Raw genomic sequence first — 23,142 nt, 5'->3', positions numbered from 1 at the left:
TTTGGTTTAATTAAACAAATTGCAATTTGGTCAAAATTTTGAATGAGTTGCAATTGGTGGATAGCAACACTAACAGTCAAGTCACTGTAACGATTTTGAGTAATCCTCTAACGAACCAATATAAACGTATGGCAAGATATAACCATGATTGAAGGAATTTAGTTTTTGTCAGACGCAAGAACTCATCACTATCATAAACGTATACGTATATATGCATGCAGTTTCAAATATCAAGAACAAGCGGTCGATGTCGATAGTCCGTTTTCTAACTATTCAGAGTTAGACATGTCACTTGTTCATTCTTGGAAGCCTTCATATTCCCCGTCCAACGATTGGAACTCTTTCTGGTTGTGTTGACTATATAGGCTTGTATGGTTATTCTGTCGTTCAAGTTATCTGTACAACTGGTTGCATTTCCTCTCCTTTCCCAACAAACAAACTAACGAAACGCTACTAGTCTGCTTTCTCTGGAGCTCATCCTCAATGGTGCTTATACGTCAGGAAACTTACATGTATACTAATAATGATTGTTTCAAGAACAATGATGTAGGGACGAACTATTCTAATTTCGTCAATATCAGTTATGCATGACTAAAATATAAGTTTTATTACAACAACTGTATTTGGTCTCGAATGTATGTTAACTAATTAATGTGTTTTTATAGACTTGCTCAAATCCTCATCCAAATAATATAATCTATATGCAATAATCGTTTCCTACCACACCGAGATTTAATGCCAAGCAGTAGACATATTTTAGGTACTAATTAAGTAATTAAATGAACAATATTATTTATAACAATAATTAATCATTAAAAATAGTTTCAGATATTAATTAATACATGGGTTTCAAAAGTCTAAATGTAAGTATTCTCGTACATTTTTTTGCCTAAAAAAGACAATCAAAATGCTTTCGTAAAGCTATTTCTAATTTCCAATTTTAGTTCCCCTTTTTTATGAGACATAAATCAAGGACAAGAGGTGTATATCATTTGGTAAACGGACAGAAAGTCACAGGACAAAAAGTCACAGGACATAAAGTCACAAATTTGATAGGACAAAATTAAAGTCACAGGACAAAAAGTCACAAATAATTTTTTGACAATTGTTGGAATATATAAGAGAAATATCTTGAAAATATTTACTTTTTAATACATATATTCATATTAAAGTTAATGGAATTTATCATTCTACTTGAAAAATGAAGATTTATTTTATTTTAATCATGCAAAGGACATATTTCTTGGCACCATGAAGCCATTTGAGTGCCAATCTACTTTGACATTTTGTTTTCTTAACAATTATTTGATCATCTTTGATATTTTTTTGATAAATTTTGCTTACAAAGTTGGTTAACCCTTGTCGTGCGGGGGCCGTAATATTACGGCCGTACCCAGAATACCGTTATTTTGGCATCAATGGCGCTCCATACATTTAGAGGTCATCGTAATACCATTTATTTCGTAGTGTATGAACGTTTCCTCAATCTGAAACTATTCATGTCATGTTTCTCACTTTAAATATTCATTTTGAGCTCAAATACGAACTTCAAAATTTGATATCGGACAAAATTGGGTTTTTTGGAGGGGTGGGCTTACCTTCAAGGTCTGAATCACGGAGTTCAGAGGATTGAAACCTTGACAAATACCGTTAACCTAAAGGCACCTAACGACTGGTCCTGTCTATTATCAAAATACGCCGAGGAAACGACTACTTCCGGTTGCAAGTCCAGTTAAAGTTCAAAATTGGAAAAATTCCGAAATTTGGTGAATTTTGGTGCAAATGACCTTCTTTACACTGATGAACCCAGATCAGTTTCACTCCGACCTAACAACTGTTGTGATAAAAGTGTTCACTGGTGTCCACGCTACATGTAAACTACAGATGGATGCATCTATTAGCATCTCTCGGACTTACAGGTCGAGAAAAAGAACGAAAAAAGGTCAAAATTGACGCTTTTTGTACCTGAGGACCAACTTTGGGGCAAATTCCCCACAAAAAAATGACTGTGACTTTTTGTCCTGTGACTTTCTGTCCTACATTCTATCATTTCATTCTGACACATGAATTAAGTTTCCCGTCTTTAACCGAAATTTTTTTATTTCTTAGTAAATTAATTTATTTGAATTCAAATAAATAATAGCACCAAATATAATTAAATAATTCCACGGCGATCTATTTTCATTTGTCACCAACTTGAATATGTATTTCAAATGTGTGTATTAAATGCTCCCTTGTTTTATAATCCACTGATCCGAATAGACAGTCACACCTGGCAAGGTGTGCCCTAGAGGCGTGGTTAACATGATACCGAAGTGCAGTGCAAATAACAATTTACCTTTCAACAAGCCATCTATGAGTTTTGCCACAGAACCGTGTATACACACATCGTATAAACCTAGTCATAGCAGAGACAGTAAAAGGTCAATAAGAGTACACCAACATATTGTCTTTACAGATTATTGTACTTTAATTTGTTCACCTTATCAGTCCGAAAATGCATTAATTAAAAATAAATTTATAACATTTTGTGTTGTCTAAAAAATTAATTTGAATATATTACGTTTAACATAGAAAATTTATCTCATGAATATGTACAATTGCACGTCTGTGCGTTTTATCTTCTTATTATCGGCTGGTTATTAGATAAAGCAGAAGTCATCGACGCCCTTACGATTACGTTAAAATATGATGAAAAACCAAGACTTTTAATGATTGTATTTTAAATCCTGGCATGCAAAAACCAGGAGAAAACGTCACGACCTACAGGAAGTTGTTAATATTTTTTCATCGATTATTGAAGTTCTCCTTTATTACTGCAATTATAGCGATAAAACTTTGTGAATATATATATTATGTCATAATGAACATATTTAAACCATAAGTAAAAAATCGTGAATTTTCCCTTTAAGGTTATAAACATAAAATATAATAATAAAATAAGTTTATATTCATAGTAATATCATAAGTATGATTTTGAAGTATTTTTTTCTGCACAAGAGATCTACTGCTCACCAAAATGACAAAAAAAGCAATATAAATACGGTAGATGTTCCTCAATCAAACCTTCCTGATACATAACCCTAAAAAAAATCATTCCCGTAGTCTTCATTGTCACTGAATTCAGCATCACTGTTCAGTGCCTAATCCAGGATTTTGAAGAGGAAGAAGTGACTTCTCATTCAATGAGAGAGTAGACAGAGGCAAAGTTCCATTGCCGTTTCAGTTGCATAGTGATTTCGTGTTATCACTGAGGAAATATTGCTGTTAAGTTTAAATTAAACAAGTTCCTGCTAATTGATCTAAAATAGCACAGGGATTCCCCGAGATATTCTATTCGGTCAGTCATTTCAACAGGTTTCTCCAAAGTGTCAATGCAAAACAAAATAAAAAGACATTTTATAAACGAATTATTTTCTTATGTCACTGCCACATGCACTTGTTTCTGTCCTTGGGGGGGTTAAACTATCAACACTCGTATGAAAAATATTTTGACGGCTTCTTTGATGCTGAGATTACTATAACTGTTATAGTAATCTCAGTTGGATGTATCCGTGTATGCCGGAGTTCTTTTCATAATTCCCTTTGCCCTTGTTTGGTTAAGTGATTCAGACAAGGTATTACTGTCAATGACTGTCGCTAGCCTATATAAAACACCAATAGTTTAGCGACCATTATTGTCAGTAAAACTATTTTTGACCCACTATTAATAAGTACATTGTCACCATGCATTTGTATACGCCATATTGATATTTTAATACACTTGCCTAACGATGTGACCAGAGGATTTCCGAAAATGGGTGTTTCGAAGTTGGGGTGGTTTATTATAAGAGTAAACTACGATTTTGAGAATGATATTACACTCGCCCAATGATTTATTTTTGGGCCAGTTACTATCCGTCTTTTGACAATGTCTAATTGCCCAATCAAGGTTCTGGTCGCATTTGGCGACCAGGCGACTGGCTGTGTCCAACACTGCGTATGAAGCATCCAGGTCTTCCTCCTTCTAAAATATAAAGCTTTTAAGAAGTTAGCTAACACTGCTGCTGCCACCACCGGATCATTATCCCTATGTCAAGCTTTCTTCAACAAAAGTCACAGGCTCGACAAAAACCAGAAGAATAAGAAATATTGTTCATACAATTTGTCAAAGGAGAAGCATAATTATATGATGCAAATGTAATCAAAAACATACTTAACATCTTTAGGAAGACATTTGACTGCTTCCTCAACATCAAGTGACATTTTACTGTCAAAATCAGGACTAGGCAGTAAAGCCTCACACAACATTCTTCTTTCTTTGCTCTCCAAATGGACCTCAAACTCAACAACTATATGTGTTACTGTGACAGCTGTTACTAAGCAAAGCGTCTTTGCCTCCAAATCAAGTTTTTCTTTCTTCCTTTTTTCCAATTCCTGAATGATCTTCTTTATTGGTGACATAAGACCCTAAATACAAATAAAAATCATTGTGTGAAAGGCAGTCAAGACATTGATCTCTACAATCTTTTTTTAGCTTATGTATCCACTCTTGCAATATGATGTGCTTATTCTTATTATTTGATAATCGATATTAAAGAAAAGCAAGTAAAAATTAATGGAGAATGTGTCCAGGGGACACAGATGATTCTCTGCTTGCAAATATTATAAAGGGCATATATAGAGAAGGGTAAAATTGAAGCTACCAAAGTTCAAACATGATTTGTGTTTTGTGGTAATAAACATTGTGTTTAAGTTTCATAACATTTGGTTTAGGTAAACTAGCGTTAGAGAAAAGAAATTAATTTTGGGGACATAAGGTCAGCTGGACATATGCACAAAGGACAAGTGTAACACTTAATGCCCCAGCATGTGACAGAGGGGGAATAAAAATATGTCATACCTTTCAACTGACTGGTATTTTGGGGAAGTAATGCATGAATTTACCAGCTCAACAGAGATTTGCTCTCAATTCAAAGATTTAAAGCTAACAAAACATAATTTTGACACTTTTTTCATTGAAAGGAAATAACAATTTGCTGATTATCTTAATTGCAAATATTTGTAGGATAAATTTTTCTCCAGAAGACATCTTACTTTTGCAAACACAATATCAAACGTTGCTCCATTTAACATGCCCATTTGCTTGACATACACATTCCTAAGTCCTTCATTGATATTCACAATCAAAGATATCATTTCTTTCCCGTTCACTCCATCTGATGACATGGATTTTAACTGCCACTCTGGCAGAAATGCCGACACTGCTTGCTGTGCATCTTCCTTCAGTAAAGTTAAGTAGTCATCTTTCCCAACTATTTTTTTCACAGAATCTTTTAAGTTGTCTAATTTTTTGTACCAAAAACCTTTATTTTTATCTACTCTTGGATCTTCTCTTATTATTCCATCATAACAATGATAAATTCCTGTTAAAACATAAATATTCAATTTTATCATCACCCATGTCTTATTGCATTATTAGCCTGTTGCCAAACTAAATCAATTGATTTTGAATAAATACTGTCTTTTCTGTATTTACCAACATTTCTAAGGTTTCAACTCCCTCGGGCATTCAGGCAAAGTTGACTTTAGAGGATTTTGGTACATTCTTTTGATTTTTTTAGTCATGAGCTGTTTTAACTATTTCATTTTTATACATTCTTGCCTTTCAAAAATTGGATTTGAGTGTTCATATAGAAAGTACATCATGAAAAGCCCTTTTGGATAAATGAATTCTATTAAATTGTACTCTCAGATCAGAACTTAGTGTCTTTATGTTGTTAGGATATACAAGTACCCGGCCACGTCCACTCTGTGTTTTTGTATTTCTATTTGTATCTATCTGATGTGTTAAGCCTTTTTCAACTGATTATTTTAGTTCGTTCTTATGTTTACTGTTACACAACTGTCCCAGGTTAGGGGGAAGGTTAGAAACCCACTAACATGCTTAACCCGCCACATTCTGTATATATATGCCTGTCCCAAGTCAGGAGCCACATTTTTTTTTTTATATTTACCATGAAATCTCAACATTGAAAAATGAACCATGAAAATGAGGTAAAGGTCAAAGGATACCTGCCAGACAGACATATACACATTACAACCCTTCCATACAACAAATATAGTTGACCTATTGCTCATAGTTTAAAAAACCCAGACCAAAACACAAAAACTTAACATAAGCAATAACCATAACAAGAGGCTCTCAAGAGCCTGTATGGCTCACCTTAATCTACCTGGGTTTTTGAATTCATATAAAAAAAGATAAAATTTGGCTACAAAGTAACAACACTTGGCAAGAACCTCATTAGGAAAGGAACATTTATGCTATGTTTGGTTTTATTCAATTCAGTGGTTCTCTAAAAGAAGAAATTTGTATGTATTTCCCATAGGGTCCTATGTTAAACTAAATCCCCCTAATGGCGACCATCTTGGAAGTTGGATTGGCGACAAAGTAACACCACTTGGACAGCATCTCATTAGGAACATTCATGCTATGTTTGGTTTCATTCCATTCAGTTGTTCTCTAAAAGAGGACATTTGTATGTATCTCCCATAGGGTCCTATGTTAAACCAAGTCCCGTGCTAATGGCCATCTTGGATGTTGGATCGGCTACAAAGTAACAACACTTGGTCAGCATCTCATAAATAACATTCACCCTATGTCTGACTTCATTCCATTCAGTGGTTCTCTAAAAGAAGACATTTGTATGTATGTCCCTTAGGGTCCTATGTAAAACTAAGTCCCCTGCTGGCGGCCATCTTGGATGATGGATCAGCTACAAAGTAACAACACTTGCTTAGCACCTAATAAGGCACATTCATACAAGGTTTGGTTTCATTCCATTCAGTGGTTCTCTAAAAGAAGTCATTTGTATGCATTTCCCTTAGGGTCCAATGTAAAACTAAGTTCCCCGCTGGCGTCCATCTTGGATGATAAATCGGCTACAAAGTAACAACACTTGGTCAGCACATCATAAGGCACATTCATGCTATGTTTGGTTTCATTCCTTTCAGTGGTTCTCTAGAAGAAGTCATTTTTATGCATTTCCCGTAGGGTCCAAAGTTAAAATAAGTCCCCCGCTGGCGGCCATCTTGGATGATGGATCAGCTACAAAGTAACAACATTTGATCAGCACCCCATAAGGAACATTCATGCCATGTTCGGTTTCAATCCATTCAGTAGTTCTCTAGTTCTCAATTCTATTTCACTCATAAAACTTGAAGGTTGAGAACGAGATTATATCGATCATCTCTATATCTAGTCCAAATAATTATGACATCTTGAAAGGCAATTATATTTTTTTTCTTTGACGCCTTACACCGACAGGCGTCAAAGCAAAAATTTAAAATAGCCTTACAAGACGTCATAATTATTTGGACTACTCTATATCTTACTACTACTATATATACCTACTGAAAAATATGCATGTAGTGTCACAGACTTTCAGTACCTAAAGTAAAATGTAAATCCCGTAAGAAGTCAGTACTTCAATAAGACAGCAACCAGACAACAACACAAGGCCAAAAGAAAATTGAAAAAGGAAAAGGGAAAAGACATCTTATGATATGCATTTGTCGGGGGGGCAGGGGTCCTGATCCCGAAATCCCGGACTTTAAATGATAAAAAAGAATTGCACATGAGGTGTTCCCGCTACCGCTCTCTATGTACACGACGTCACCGTTGTGGTGACGTTAGCTTTTCAGAGTTCAATACAAGTATCATTGCAAGCAGACGTTCTTATTTACTAAGCCTTAATTTGTGTCCGAAACAACCACTCTACGATATTGGTGTCGTGACCAGGATGAATCTGAAGCTACGTTCGATACGAGCAGGACATAGAAGTGCAGTTTCCAGACTGATAAAGAAATTTGAAGATGTTCAACAGGAAGATGATGGAACCGTGGACACGGAGGATTTGTAAAACATATTGGATAGTCTAAAACGGAAGCAAGAAATATTACGCAAGTTAGATGAGGACATAGTACAGGAACTGGACGACGGAGATATTGAAACAGAGATCGTTGAATCAGATGAGTATGCATTTAACTTAGAAGGTAAAATTCGTCAAGTCAACAAATTTATCTTAGTCAAAACTACAGCGTTGAATACACACGCAGAAAGTTTTACTCCACGCATAGAAACTACTCAACCCGTTCATACTATAAACTCTTCATATACAGAACATCAGAACAATTCAAATTACCGTTTGTCAGATTTTCACCCATCCTTTAGCTCAACTAGTGAATACAACAAACTACCCAAGTTGAATCTCCCTACTTTCGATGGAGATATACTTCAATGGCAAGTATTAGATTCATATCAGAAAACATGTATAAGTAACCATGACAACAGACATTTCAATACTTTATCCCGGAAAGATGATCACACACCTTCACCAGTGAACAAAAAGATTTCAAAATGGAGAAAAGAAAATGTTATTAAAAGACTTAAAAAGGAACCGCACTTATTATATCCGCTAGAACTGACAACTAAAGAATATGTAGGACCGTGATGAAGTACTGCCCGCAGGACGACCGAAGGCTGATGCAAAAGAAAAGATAAAGATGTGGACCAAATGAGACTATCGTATAATTTTATGGACTGTAAACTGTTCGTGCTTCATTACAGAAATAATATTATTTTATTCGTGCTCATGATCAAAGACAGTTAAAGCTATTCAAAGTTTTCAGAGACAGTAATTCAAAGTGAAATTTTTCATAATTTATTTTCATTTTGTTGTAATTAAATTCATTTGCGGGCCCCCAGAATGTTAAGAATTGCACATGAGGTGTTCCCGCTACCGCTCTCTATGTACACGACGTCACCGTTGTGGTGACGTTAGCTTTTCAGAGTTCAATACAAGTATCATTGCAAGCAGACGTTCTTATTTACTAAGCCTTAATTTGTGTCCGAAACAACCACTCTACGATACTATCAATACGAAACACATAATCATCGTGCATAATCAATACGAGGAACGTTGGAAATTATAAGCATGATAACTTGACGTTATGTAATAAAAATTACGACGTCACTAATTTTGATGGGTTTTTATTGCCAAAATGTTGGGTTTGCGTCGCTTCTACAGGGAAAACGAAGTCGGTGACCATATTTTTTTTTAATATCATCTAATTCGTTAGACAAAGAGGAAGAAAATATTAATTTAAAAAAAAATTCTATGGAGCGATTCACTTGATTTATACCGGAAACCGAAAATTGTGGAAGAAAAATATAGATTTATCCTATATATTCAATGTAATTTAGTACCCTCTCGGACCATTTTAAAAGTGGATTTTTCTTGAAAACGAAGTCGGTGACATATACTTTTTTTTACATTTTCTGATGAATATTTTTTAATATCTAATTGAGTTCTAATTTTTTTTTAAATCTATGGACTAGTTCATTTACTGATCCTTGACCTTAAAAGCATCTCACATGCATTATCAACATTTATCACTGATAAAGAAAATTTATACTGTCACCAGGAACATATATATTGTTAGATATACTATTCCCAGCTTTCACATTCTATTAGATTTTGACATTAAAATTTGTCAAAAAGTAATTTTGAGTTCCTGTACAAAATATTTTCTGCTTTTTCTTTCTATTTAACACATATCTTTTGGTTTTCAATTCTAGTGTTTATATTTATTTACCATGCATAGATGTAGTTTGTCACCTGTATGAAATTTTTTTAGCTGATCGCCAAATCCAGAATTACTCTTATCCGCTTCTGGAATCGGATCTGATATTGTAATTGGCACCCATTTTGTTTTTAATGTTGTTTTTGTCAGTCAGATACGATTTTACTCGAATTTACACATTATTTGTGTACGATTTTCTGTATAAAGCTAGCAGTTGAACAAAATGAACAACTCTGTCATGAATAATAATGATGAAAATAAGTTTTGAGATCATTTATTTGGAGACTTTGGTAAAAAAGTTTGCAAAGTTATTTATTATTTTCTTTCAAGTGGCATGTCGGGCGTAGCTAGTAACCAAGTCGAAAGTCCGACTGCAAAAGTGGAAGGTCGCGGAACTCAGACCACCGCAAATTTGAACCCATGTCTACATATTGAAAAGATACGCAAATTTCGTCTTCTAATTTTAAAATTGCCGCCAACAGTATGAATTTTAATAGACTACTGATGTAGTTGACTACATATTGATGACAAACAATATTCCTATGACTTTTGCCATTTGGGAAATCTAAACTACGTGTCTTTAGAAATTTTCAGCGATTAAATATTTCATACATTTGTTCTTTGACATCTTAGCCTAAAGCTCAGGGGATAATCAACTACATAAGGATTCCTAATGTGCTCTACTTCCTACGTGAAACTTCAAAACTTTTGGATAAATTGACGATCATTTAAGGTTTTTCTGGTCATATTTTTTGTAATCCAGAATTAAAAGTATGAAAAAACTGTTCAATTAGTTATAAATAACATACTATTCAGCTAGATAATAACAATGGCACGTATTTCAGCATTTATTGGGTAGAACACAAATTCTAGGGTGCTCGCATAAGGCAGCTTAACTGCCTAAAAATTGTCAATGAATTATTCATTTCATTCTATCAAGACTATTCATATTCAAAGTAATAAGAAACCTTTTGTTTATCTTTGTAGCCAATCAAACTTTACCTTGTGCAAAATATTCAGATGGCACTAAGAGGTTTCTCATGCATCCATCTTTTATATCAGAGACATGAAACAATTCGCATGTTCCATTGTGCTTAGCTCCACCATAGTAAACCTTGTAGTTGTAGTGTAATGGCCTATAGTAATCCGAAACTAAGTCTTTCTTTATAGATACAGTCACAGAGCCCACTACATATCCATCTGACATAAACCTACAACAATAAATTTACTGTTTGAGGAAAATACAAATGTAAAGACAAGAAATTCATTTTGCACTTCTTAATAATTACATTAGATGTATGTTTCATTATAATATTTTATTCTGATTGGCTAACTGCACATCACATGTTATTCCGTAAGCAGTTGTAATGCTCAATACAACTTTTCATTCATGATAACACGTGCTCGAACAATAAAGTGCCCAGGTGAATTAAATAATAAAATATATAAAATTCGTGTTTTCGTGATCATAGCTAAAAAATGTAATTATAATTATTGAATGCTTCTTTTTGTAACTTTATTGGGGTGTAAAAGCGTTGACCGAAGTACATTTTGTATGAAGCGCGGAAGCGCTTCATTCTAAAAATGTACGCACGGTCAACGCTTTTACAACCCTATAAAATTTACAAAAAGAAGCATTCAATTCTTAAATAAGCTGTATAAGATACCTTAGTGTTGACCATTTGTACAGTTACTTGAAGCATGTTGGATACAAATGTGTCTAAACTAAACTTTCCTGACTTATGACCACAATCATCTACATATATTTACTGTAAATTCAAACAATGCATTTATTATTTCAGGTATATTGAACAATTAGCATTTTTAAAATATAATTTTGTCTCTTGAACTTTTTCTTGAATGTCCTGATCATTCATAAAAATTTCAACATATGAGAGATGTTTTATTATTTATTTCTCTTAAGAAACCATATGATCCACTGAAATTCAATGGTAGTGGAACATGTTCCCCTGCAACTCAGTTCTCATTTGTAATGCACTAATTTATAACTACTTCAGGGTTTTCATTCACATCATCTAGGTCAAATCCTTCAAATTCATAATCCCTAACTTCATCAGCATTTCCCGAAATGAAGGTTATCTGCCATTCATGTAATAAAAGATTGCATTGTTGCCAATCTAAACAATGGTGTTACATGATCTTTTTGTACACCAGATGTTCAAAGTTTGTTAAAGTATTTTATTTTTCTTTATTTTTGACACAAATATCTTTTAAAACCTGAGATGTAACTTAAATATATAATTCTTAATGAACTCAAATAATTAACTTCCACTTCTAATGTGTGAAATCCGGTGTACACTACGTACGACTAGCACATGACCACTGATGACTTGCACATTACTCGTAAATATTCATGTTTGCCTTTGCACCAAAACTTTATCTAGATGGATGAAAACTATCAAAAATGTTTTCCATAAATTTAAATAAAGATACATTCATAACAAAATTCATTCCACGATACATGCAACCACTAGTGCACACCAAAAGATGAATCTACATGCAAATGTATTGGGAAATCTCATGAAACAAAGTGCACGCTGTGAAATGCCTCGATCGTTTTCAATTATTTATGAGCCAGAAATAGACTGCCCATTCAATATAATTCTTTTGTTTAAAAATCAAGAATTTGGGTGGGTATTTTTTAACAACGAATTTTTGTGATATTTTCAATAATAAAACTTTGGAAAATATTGTTTTTATTGAAATCTGATTGTTTCTTAGTTAATTATTTTTATGCCAAACTTACATATATCGAAATTGATTGGGTGCTAAAAATAAGTTGTTTTTGATAGTGGAAAAATGACCTTGACTCAATATACAATTATTAATAGTTAAAGCAACACTCGTTGATGACAATGTTAAGCTCCTTCCACTGTTATAACAAAAACTTCATTGCTGCTGACAAAAAAATCGTATATTTGGAAATGGGGATTCCCGATTTATTTGTATGAAACCCTCCAAGGTAATACCCACCCAAATTCTTTTGTTTCTTTCATTTATTTCTCAACACAAATTCAAAATAAGTATCGTGATGAAAGATTTTAATTTTTTCTTCAAGAGACAGTAGTTGAAATTGAAGTAATTTGTTTTCATACATGTTAATTGTGACAACGAAAATGAGAAGCAACATTTTTCATTGAGGTTGTAATATTACTGCCCCTGCATGACAAGGGTTAATAGTAGCAGAAGTAGCTGCAACTAAGTAGAGATCATAAGATGTATAATTTTCAAAAAAAATAGGACGAAAAGAAATATTCCCTTGAATTTGACAGTTGTAGGTAATTTATCCTACATTTTATTGCAGTAAAAGATTTCTTGGTCATAAACATATGTCTTGGGTATTTCAAAGCACCATTATTTTTTTATTTGGGATTTCTAGAAAATATTTTGTAATCTTGAGGTTACATGGTGACTAAACCTTGTTCACAGAGTATTTTTTTATTTGAAACAAAGATAAATTCTACAGATTTTTTTGAAAAGTGCAAATTTAACAAAGACTAATAGGGGAAAATCAATGGTGGTATTACACCTAATATGGGAAGCTGTACATTCACCTTTGACCTTGTGAGTAATCTCATGTGTTAAAATTTCTTGTTATATATTAAGTGAAATATTACAAAAAATAAAATATTCTGAGTGGATTGAGTCTCCAAAATTCATTTTATGAGAATTGTTACTTGAAATAGGACTATTTCATGAAATTAAGTTTTTTGGGGTTTGTTTTTTTTTTTGGGGGGGGGCTTTTTCTCCTTATTTCTTATATTCTGATATGATAGAACATTTTCCTAGGAACTACTTAAATAGATATATATTTATAAGTTAATGAAATTATTTTTTATGCTGTAACGACAAATTATTCACTAAAATAGAAGCCTTTTATGTCCCTCTCTGGAACACGGCATAAATTTAATTTTGACGTATTAGGACTTATTGAAACCTCCTTGGAGACAGTAAACTTGTACATGATGTATATGGATTGTTCATTCTGCTAAAATGCTTCAATTACTCATTTCTGATAACATTTCTATCATAAATTAGTGAAAGTTACCCCATTATTTTTACTTATTGGCCTGAAAAGTTGAAATTTTGAGGAAATGAGAAGTATAAATTGACCAAAAGAGACCTTATAAATAAGACAAACATGTCCATTAGTAGTATTTATCTTCCTAAAATCATCTTGAGTATCATATTCAACTGTTTGTAGGCAGATAAGAGAAATATTTGAACATTTATTGGTCCACACTATATTCTATCTTGATGCGGCTTGGTTTGGATTTGTCGAAGAAATTTTGCTCGGACAGCTGTAGATGTCGTCTTTCATCATACTAGATTTTTCTCTACTATTCAACTGATTATGACAAAACTTGACAGAAATGCTTGAAATAATCAGTATTACAAAGTAAATCAAAGAGCAGAATGCTCTGAGGGATAGGATTGCCATAGTTTTTATTGACACATATATAGCAGTTCTGCCAACTTTTCATTAAGCAAATGAGTGAAATTTGGCCAACATGAAAAGATCAAAGAGGAAAAAAAATAGATCCAAGGGTACTGCCGCAAAAAAGCATGAACATGCGTGAGTCTCACACATTTTTGGAAGCCCTGGTACAGCTGGATAATAGTATTATTTTCAAAACTAATTCAACTGCACATGCAAAATGTAAAAATCTGAATAGTCACTCAACTTTAAAAATAGCCAATCCCGGATACAAGTGTATGAGCAATGTACTTATTGTGTTTTATTTTTGTACTATCAATTCCAAGTTTACTTTCCACAGCAGTCACTGAGACTGTGAGTGAGAGAAGGTATTTCACTTCGTATCTTATCACCATTAATTCTAGGAGGAACCCATTTCTAACTCTTTAAATATTAATTTCCTTTGGGTCAGTGGGCATGACTCCTTTCCGTACACACTCCTCTGTTTAAATTGAGATTGTTCTTAATATAATACGACCTTTATCGACATCTAGCAAATTAATTTTTTTTGATGAGTCATTATTGTATTTCAATTTTTACGGAGAATACTTCCGGAAGGGAGACAACTCGAAACGATAATATGGAAGACTCCATTTCGGCTGAAGGGGTGTTATAGGTAAAATTTTACGATGTGGACTACATTTATTTTAATTGAAATGATGCATATGATTTAAAATTATGCAACAACAATAACCCTCAAAAGCAGACACACAAAGAAAGAATCCCATGAGTAAATTAATCAACCAAGCAAGGAATCCAAAGCAACCACTCAATCTGATACCCCTTCAAATCAAGAAAACTATATGCATGCGCATTAATACATAAACAAACCCGTGACTTGCGATTTGGAACAAGAACGTTTATTAAATGATATGATAAAATTGAGAATGGAAATGGGGAATGTGTCAAAGAGACAACAACCCGACCATAGAGCAGACAACAGCAGAAGGTCAACAACAGGTCTTCAACGCAAAGAGAAATTCCCGCACCCAGAGGCGTCCTTCAGCTGGCCCCTAAACAAATATATACTAGTTCAGTGATAATGAACGCCATTCTAAACTCCAAATTGTACACAAGAAACTAAAAGTTAAAATAATACAAGACTAACAAATGCCAGAGGCTCCTGACTTGGGACAGGTGCAAAAATGCAGCGGGGTTAAACATGTTTGTGAGATCTCAACCATCCCCTATACCTCTAGACAATGCAGAAAAGTTAACGCATAAAAATATACACATTACAATTCAGTTCAAGAGAAGTCCGAGTCTGATGTCAGAAGATGTAACCAAAGAAAATAAACAAAATACAATAGTATATAAATAACATCAGACTACTAGCAGTTAACTGACATGCCAGCTCCAGACTTCAATTAAACTGACTGAAAAATTATGTCTGCATCATATGAATATCAGGCACAATCCACCCTGTGAGGGGTTTAGTATCATACCATCATAACATATATGAGAAGAACATAACCCGTGCCATGCCAACAATTGGTTTATTAATAATAAATGTGTTTAGTTCCGATGCAAAGACCCTATGAGTGAATCAATATTAACGCCAAAATATGTAATCTTTAATGACCTGACAACAGTATCGTAACTATATCCCTTCTTAATAAGTCTATTTAAAGGTTTTGTTGGCTTCTGAGGTGAATACTGACATTTTTGTGCTTTATAAAGAATACTTCCATAAAATATTGGATGTGAAATACCTGAACATATAAGAAGTCTGCATGTTGAGCTATATTTCCAAATGATGTCCTTATACTGATGATAAAATTTAGTAAATGTTTTGACTAGTTTGTGAGATCGAAAACCCTGGTGTAATAATTTTTTAAGTAATACATAAATTTCTCTCGTTAAAATCTAAAACATTGTTCTATACATGAACGAATCGTACAAGTTGAGATATATAAACACTGTAAGATGGTGACAAGGGAATGTCACCATCTAAAAATGGATGAATGGTTCTTCCTTTCTTTATGAGAGTATAGTATTAAATCATCAAATATCAGTTTCATAACGGTAAAAGAAAAACTCCACTTCAGTTCTTATATGACAGAAATAGAATTATCGGAATTCAGAGAACTCTAGCATTTATCAAAACTGGGGAATTCCCTCTGACATGTTTCTAAATTTATAAAAACACTAAATATAAATACTGCTTAATTCTGGTTTTCCGTGTTGTTAAAAACACCCATATAGGTCAAGGGAAATACCAAACATGAAGATTATGAGAAGAACATTACAGGAAAGTTGTTTGTGTTCAATCCTTTTGCTTGTTTTTACCTTTTAAAGCAAGACAATCATAAGAATCTGAGATGTTGCTGAATATTTAGAATAAAACGTGAGGGAATGCAGCCCTGAGTCAACGGTAAAAGTCTACAGATTGCTTGAAAGCAATCGTATCACAAAAAGTCACATTCAGTTTATTAAACAATAATGTCTTCTTTAGGTGTAATACCACCAAATCATGGTACATCACATCAGGTTGTATACGAAAGTAGGTCGAAAAAAATATTCGCTTGAATTTAACAGCTGTAGGTAATTAATCCTACATTTTATTGCAGTAAAAGATTTCTGTGTCATAAACATATGTCTTGGGTATTTCAAAGCACCATTATTTTTATTTTTTTTTTCTTATATGCAATGAAATGGGTTTTTTTCTATAGTACTGGACAGGATAAAACTTTACTCATGCCAAGTATTTTTTTTATTTGAAACAAAGTTAAATTCTACCGATTTTCTTGAAAAGTGCAAATTTAACAAAGACTAATAGGGAAAAATCAATGGTGGTATTACACCTTTACTGGTGATGTGTAGCAGAGCCAATCAAACAGATATTTGCAAACCATAGTCAAGTCTAATGTATTCATAGTATTAGAAATCAAACCTATAGTTCCTTATCCATACCTTTCCAGTTTCAGCTCAAACTCTCTATCATTCCATCCATGTGTATTTCTGTCAAAAGCCACAACGACAGTGTCTTTTTCAGGATTGGAAAGTATTGTAGGTGAGATCACAGCATTGAAACAAACATCAATTGAAGAACTAGAAATCTGGCGCCTTCCAGTTGTTGGTGTTTTATCTGTATTACCAGAACTATGAAACAAAAATAGAACTTATTAGTTAAAAAGTAAGATGTTTTGGTTCTTTTCAGAAAAACTAATCATTCTGATCATGTTAATACATGTGGTAAAAGTATTTTTTAGAGTTCAACACAGACAAAAGCTATGCTACTTTGGAAGTTAAAAATTCATAGAAAACATTCATACAATAAAAAAACACATTAAACATAAATGACAACCTCTAGAAATAAGAAGTCAATTAAAATGTAAAAACACCTGCCATCCTTTCATACAATTTAACAGGTACATCAAAAGTTCTATGTAGGATAAAAAAAATACACATATTCACTATATACACATAGTTTTTTGGAGGACAAGATCATCCCTCTAAACTCAATGTAAAAAACATTAATTGACTAGTATTAACATATGCTTTTCAGCAGTATTACAGGTGTTGTTTTCCTCAACTATGTATAATGGTTTTTTGTGTGCATTAATTGTAGAAAATCCCTGATTTGAAATATTGATATTTATATTCTAAAGCCTTGAAATTAGTAAAATTTCAGTACAGATTCTGCCTGTTCACTGTGTGTTAGTGCACAGTGTTGGTGTTGTTTTTTCTTATACAAAACATTATTTGAATAAATCAATTGTTTTAAAAAATATATAGCTTCGAACTATAATGGTGTCCCCCTTTAATACATTTTTCGTTTATTGTAACAATTCTTTGTCTACCTAAATTTTTGATCAGTTTTTCATTAATCAAGACAAATCTGCATTGATCAGTCTTACACTGGCATACTAAATTGCCATTATAGTTGATTATCTCATGATCTTTCTACATACCTAGTTCCTGCTTTAGACAATCTGGTTCTATCCTTTCCCTGGTTCTGAATAAACAAAAATACAAAATTATTTGAAGATACAATTCTAATCTTACCTTTGGAAGGTCCTGTACTTTAAGGAATGCTCTAGTAATTTATTGAGTTCGACATGTTTCGGTGGCTAAAAATTTGCTATGAGAGAATAGTGACTTCTTATAAGACTTCAAAATTGCTAGTAAAAAAAAAAATCTGATAAAAAACATTAAATGTAAATGATATGAACCTTCGAAGTGTTATATTATAGAACTGCATAAGACTGTAGAAAACAAGATATACTGAGAGTTTTAGAGTTTTTGCTCACTAATTATTCACTTGCATAATACTGTAGTAATTCAATGGTAGCATAATTTCTTTTTTTCTAACAAGTAAAATGCCTATTAACAGAAAAGAGTCGGAATATGAACAGAAAGTGATCAGACAACTGGTCATACTGAACAAGTAATAGATCTTATACCATACTAAAGGTTAAATTAAACAGCTTTACATTGGAACACTTACATCAGATCCTCCTGCTGATTCAGTTTTGACAGCTTTTGTTACTGCATCACCTTTACTGGCTCCCTTCTTTTTTTTCCTTTTCTTTTTTTTCTTTTTCTTCCCTGCTGGATCTTCTGGTTTTTCTTCCTTTTTTTGTCCTAAGTTTTTGCTACTTTTGCCAGACTTTTCAGTATCAGAATCATCACTATCAGAACTGTCATCATCTGAAGTGTCTTTATCCTCTTCCCCCTCTTTTTCAGTTGACACAGTCCTTTCTTTTTCAGCTTGACCCTTCTTTTTCTGTTCAGTCTCAGATTCCTTAGCTTCTTTTATTGGCAGACTTGATTTACCTCCTGAACTGTTTTTATTTGTGTTTTTACCTTTATTACCAAAAATTAAAGAATCTTCAAATCTGCTAGTACTAGGTCCAGCTTGTGGTTCTACATATTTTTCCTGGATATTCACTTTATCTTTTGTTGTTCCAAATACAGTTTCCATCTTTCCTATCTGAGTACTACCATCACCTGATGTTTGTGGATCTACAGATGATCCTCCTTCATCTTCAACTTTGACTCTTTCTGAAGGAAAAAACAAAACTGACATTAATCTTAACAAGAGTGTACACACTGAAATGTCTCGCCTTCTTTACTAATCATTGATATTATGTTGATACTCCTAAATATAAAGCTTTATTACGACTGTCACATAAACTTAACATGAACCATGAAAATGAGGTCAAGGTCAGTTGAACCATATGCCAGGCAGACATGTACAGCTAACAATGCTTCCATACAACAAATATAGTTGACCTATTGCTTATAGTTTAAGAAAATAGACCAAAACACAAAAACTTAACACTGAGCAATGAACCGTGAAAACCAGGTCAAGGTTAAATAAAACCTGCACGACTGACATATAGATCATAAAATATTTCCATACACCAAATATAGTTGACCTATGACATATAGTATTAGATAAAAAGACCAAAACTCAAAAACTTAACTTTGACCACTCAACCATGAAAATGAGGTCAAGGTCAGATGACATCAGCCCGCTAGACATGTTCACCTTACAATCATTCCATACAACAAATATAGTACACCTATTGCATAAAGTATGAGAAAAACAGACCAAAACACAAAAACTTAACAATAACCACTGAACCATGAAAATGAGGTCCAGGTCAGATGACATCTGCCCGCTAGACATGTACACCTTACAATCATTCCATACAACAAATTTAGTAAACCTATTGCATAAAGTATGAGAAAAACAAACCAAAACACAAAAACTTAACTATAACCACTGAACCATGAAAATGAGGTCAAGGTCAGATGACACCTGCCAGTTGGACATGTACACCTTACAGTCCTTCCATACACCGAATATACTAGACCTATTGCTTATAGTATCTGAGATATGGACTTGACCACCAAAACTTAACCTTGTTCACTGATCCATGAAATGAGGTCGAGGTCAAGTGAAAACTGTCTGACGGGCATGAGGACCTCGCAAGGTACGCACATTCTAAATATAGTTATCCTATTACTTACAGTAAGAGAGAATTTAACATTACAAAAAATCTGAACTTTTTTTCAAGTGGTCACTGAACCATGAAAATGAGGTCAAGGACAATGGACAAGTGACTGACAGAAACTTCGTAACATGAGGCATCTATATACAAAATATGAAGCATCCAGGTCTTCTTCCTTCTAAAATATATAGCTTTTAAGAAGTGAGCCGCCGCAGGATCACTATCCCTATGTCAAGCTTTCTGCAACAAAAGTTGCAGGCTCAACAATAATTGTCCTTTTCTGATGATTTTCTGGCACCATCTTAAGTATATATTCCCCAACTTTTTTTTGCTGTAATGGTGTCTGTAGTGACATATAGAAGTGAATGGATGTATTCCTGGTAGAATATTAATTCAGAGATTTTGTAACCATGAATTACCTGAATGAAATATCACAAGTAAAACCATTTAAACAAGACTATTGGCCGAATTTAGGAACAAAACAATATAGGAAAATAAAATAAGCAGTACAGCAATAAATAACATTTAAAGAATAACAGGCTTCTGACTTTGGAAAGGCATGTTACAGATGGGTTATGTCAAAACAGCAAAACATATGAACAAATTCCAGAAATATAAACATAAATATTTTCAAAATTTTGCTCTGGATACTGTTTTGTGGTTATAAACAAGCTTATGTCAAAATTTCAGAATAGGATTTTGGGTAAACATGTTTGTCTGGGATTTATAACACACACCCATTCATACTTTGAGATGAAAAATAAATTTATGGTAAAATTATTCACATTCACATATTTATCAATCATCACATATACAATATTTTACATCTTGCTTTAATTCAAAAGAATAAAACAGCATAATAAACAAATATCTAATTGATAGATGAAAATTACTGATCCTGGCATAGTACGTACTATTGTGAACCCACTGATATATATTTGACATTTTGAATAAGGGATCCATTCCAACTGCACATCTGCATACCTTCATACAGGAAAAAAACACTCCAATCAATCAGTGAAACATTATCTGTATGACCACTGATACATTTCCAATAAACATAACTTAACAACAAGCATTCTGAGAGTATTGCATGGCAATACATAGTCCCCTACCCCTTCAAAACTAATTTTACTGGAACAAAATGCTAACTTGATCTTTAACATGCCATGGTGTAAACTATTTAAAAAATATCAAGGCAATATCTTCAGGCATGACATAAAAAAGTCTGTTATTTGTCATGAAAAAATAATGTACAACTTATTACAATCAACATCTTCAAGCATGACGAAAAAAAGTGCTGAAAACTGAATATTTGAGTGAATTTTCTAAAAATATTCCAAGGACCATAACTCTGCACAAAATTATCAGACCAGAACAAAGTCGAAATTGATCTTTAACTTATCGTGATAAAAACTATACAAATAAACAGAGAATGTGTCCTCATGGACAAAGATGATGCCCCTGCTTGTATACAACTTTTAAAGGGACATCACTCAAGAACGATAAAAGTGACGTTACCCAATTTGTACTTGATCTGAGTTTTGTGGTAATAAACATTGTGTATAAGTTTCATAACATTTGGTTGAGTCAAACTTAAGTTACAGAACGGACACTAAAACTTTTGCCTTTTTTTCCATTCATAAAGGAGCATAACTCAAGAACAGTTAAATTGACATCACCAAATTTCAAACTGCATCTGTTTTTATGGTAATAAGCATTGCCTTTAAGTTTCAAAAATTTTGGTTGAGACAAACTCATGTTAGAGAAACCAATTTTGGGATGTACAGACGTATGGACGTACATAGGTTCTACCTAAGTACAGACGGACAAGGGTAAAATCTAATGCCCCTCCGCTATTGCGGAGCCATAAATAAATATCAAAGCAATATCTTCAAGCACAAAGAAAAAAGTGTGGAAAACTGATTTGCCTCACTGACGGATGGACAGATGGATGGACGGATTGTAAATTAACCTAAAATCCCCTTCCACATCGTCGGTAGGGGACTTAAAATATATATTCTTCTATTCGTAATGAATCTGTATCTACTGAAAGATTTACAAACTAGCAATAGAAAGAGAAGCACAACAATACACTGATTTTACATTACTTGTGCTGAGAAAGAAGACAATAATCAACTGGCTTTTTAAATAACTAGCAGGAAAGAAACAAAGCACACCACCAAAAAATTATTTCTGCATATTGTTATCTTCTACAAATAATCATTATTGTTAGAAAAAGTGAAAAACTACTGAACATAGATTTGTGTGTGTTGAGCTGTGATAAGAATGGTAATTGATGATACTTTTTCCTTTTCCAATCATGCTCTGTTTTCTCTTCCTGTCATCACTCTTTTCTTCTTTGATGACAGAAGATTCTCCTTTATCTGTTACTTTCATTTTCTCTGAATTACAAAAATTGCCAGTAATAAGATCCAAATGATAAGTTATACACCTTCTAAGTCATTTAAACTACTGAAATTTGCCTTCTTCATTGTTTAAATTTAAATCAAAAGAACATTTTTTTTCTAGATTGCTTTGTTTGAGCATAATAATGAAAACTTGACAGAGGAAGTCCTTTACATGTTCTTCCAACAGCAGCCATCTTGGATAACCAGTTAGTATTGAGTATAAAATCAATGGTTTGAATTTTTGAAAATATGAAAGGAAACAAGACTTGATGCTGTTGAAAACTGGTGAAAATCATGTATTAAAAAGCTATTGATGGTTGCAAAAAGTAAAATCACAAAAATACTGAACTACGAGGAAAATTCAAAACGGAAAGTTCCGAATCAAATGACAAAATCAAATGATAAAACCCATCAAATGAATGGACAACAACTGTCAAATTCCTGACTTGGTACAGGCATTTTCAAATGTAGAAAATGGTGGATTGAACCTGGTTTTATAGCGCTAAACCTCTCACTTGTATCACAGTCACATCAAATTCCATTATATTTACAACGATGCGTGAACAAAACTGACATAATAGGTAAAATAGTCAAAATATGGGTACAGCAGTCATCACTGTGTCACAATCTCAAAACAAACAAT

The 23,142-nt window shown here is 33.2% G+C and overlaps 1 protein-coding gene across 1 annotated transcript in view; it reads right to left on the bottom strand.

The window, feature by feature from the left end:
• LOC139525343 (E3 ubiquitin-protein ligase rnf213-alpha-like) overlaps positions 1 to 23,142 on the bottom strand; it is a 163,452-nt gene that overhangs the window by 127,973 nt on the left and 12,337 nt on the right. The window contains exons 9-15 of the mRNA XM_071320553.1: positions 22,395 to 22,493; positions 18,576 to 19,132; positions 18,040 to 18,083; positions 17,039 to 17,227; positions 10,630 to 10,838; positions 5,077 to 5,405; positions 4,196 to 4,449 (exon numbers count right to left, since the gene is read on the bottom strand). Coding sequence (XP_071176654.1) covers positions 4,196 to 4,449; positions 5,077 to 5,405; positions 10,630 to 10,838; positions 17,039 to 17,227; positions 18,040 to 18,083; positions 18,576 to 19,132; positions 22,395 to 22,493 — 1,681 coding nt within the window. The remainder of the gene's footprint in view (positions 1 to 4,195; positions 4,450 to 5,076; positions 5,406 to 10,629; positions 10,839 to 17,038; positions 17,228 to 18,039; positions 18,084 to 18,575; positions 19,133 to 22,394; positions 22,494 to 23,142) is intronic.

Source organism: Mytilus edulis, chromosome 5 (assembly GCF_963676685.1).
Source record: "Mytilus edulis chromosome 5, xbMytEdul2.2, whole genome shotgun sequence".
Taxonomy (NCBI): Eukaryota; Metazoa; Mollusca; class Bivalvia; order Mytilida; family Mytilidae; genus Mytilus; species Mytilus edulis.
This window is presented reverse-complemented; position numbering and strand designations above follow the sequence as displayed.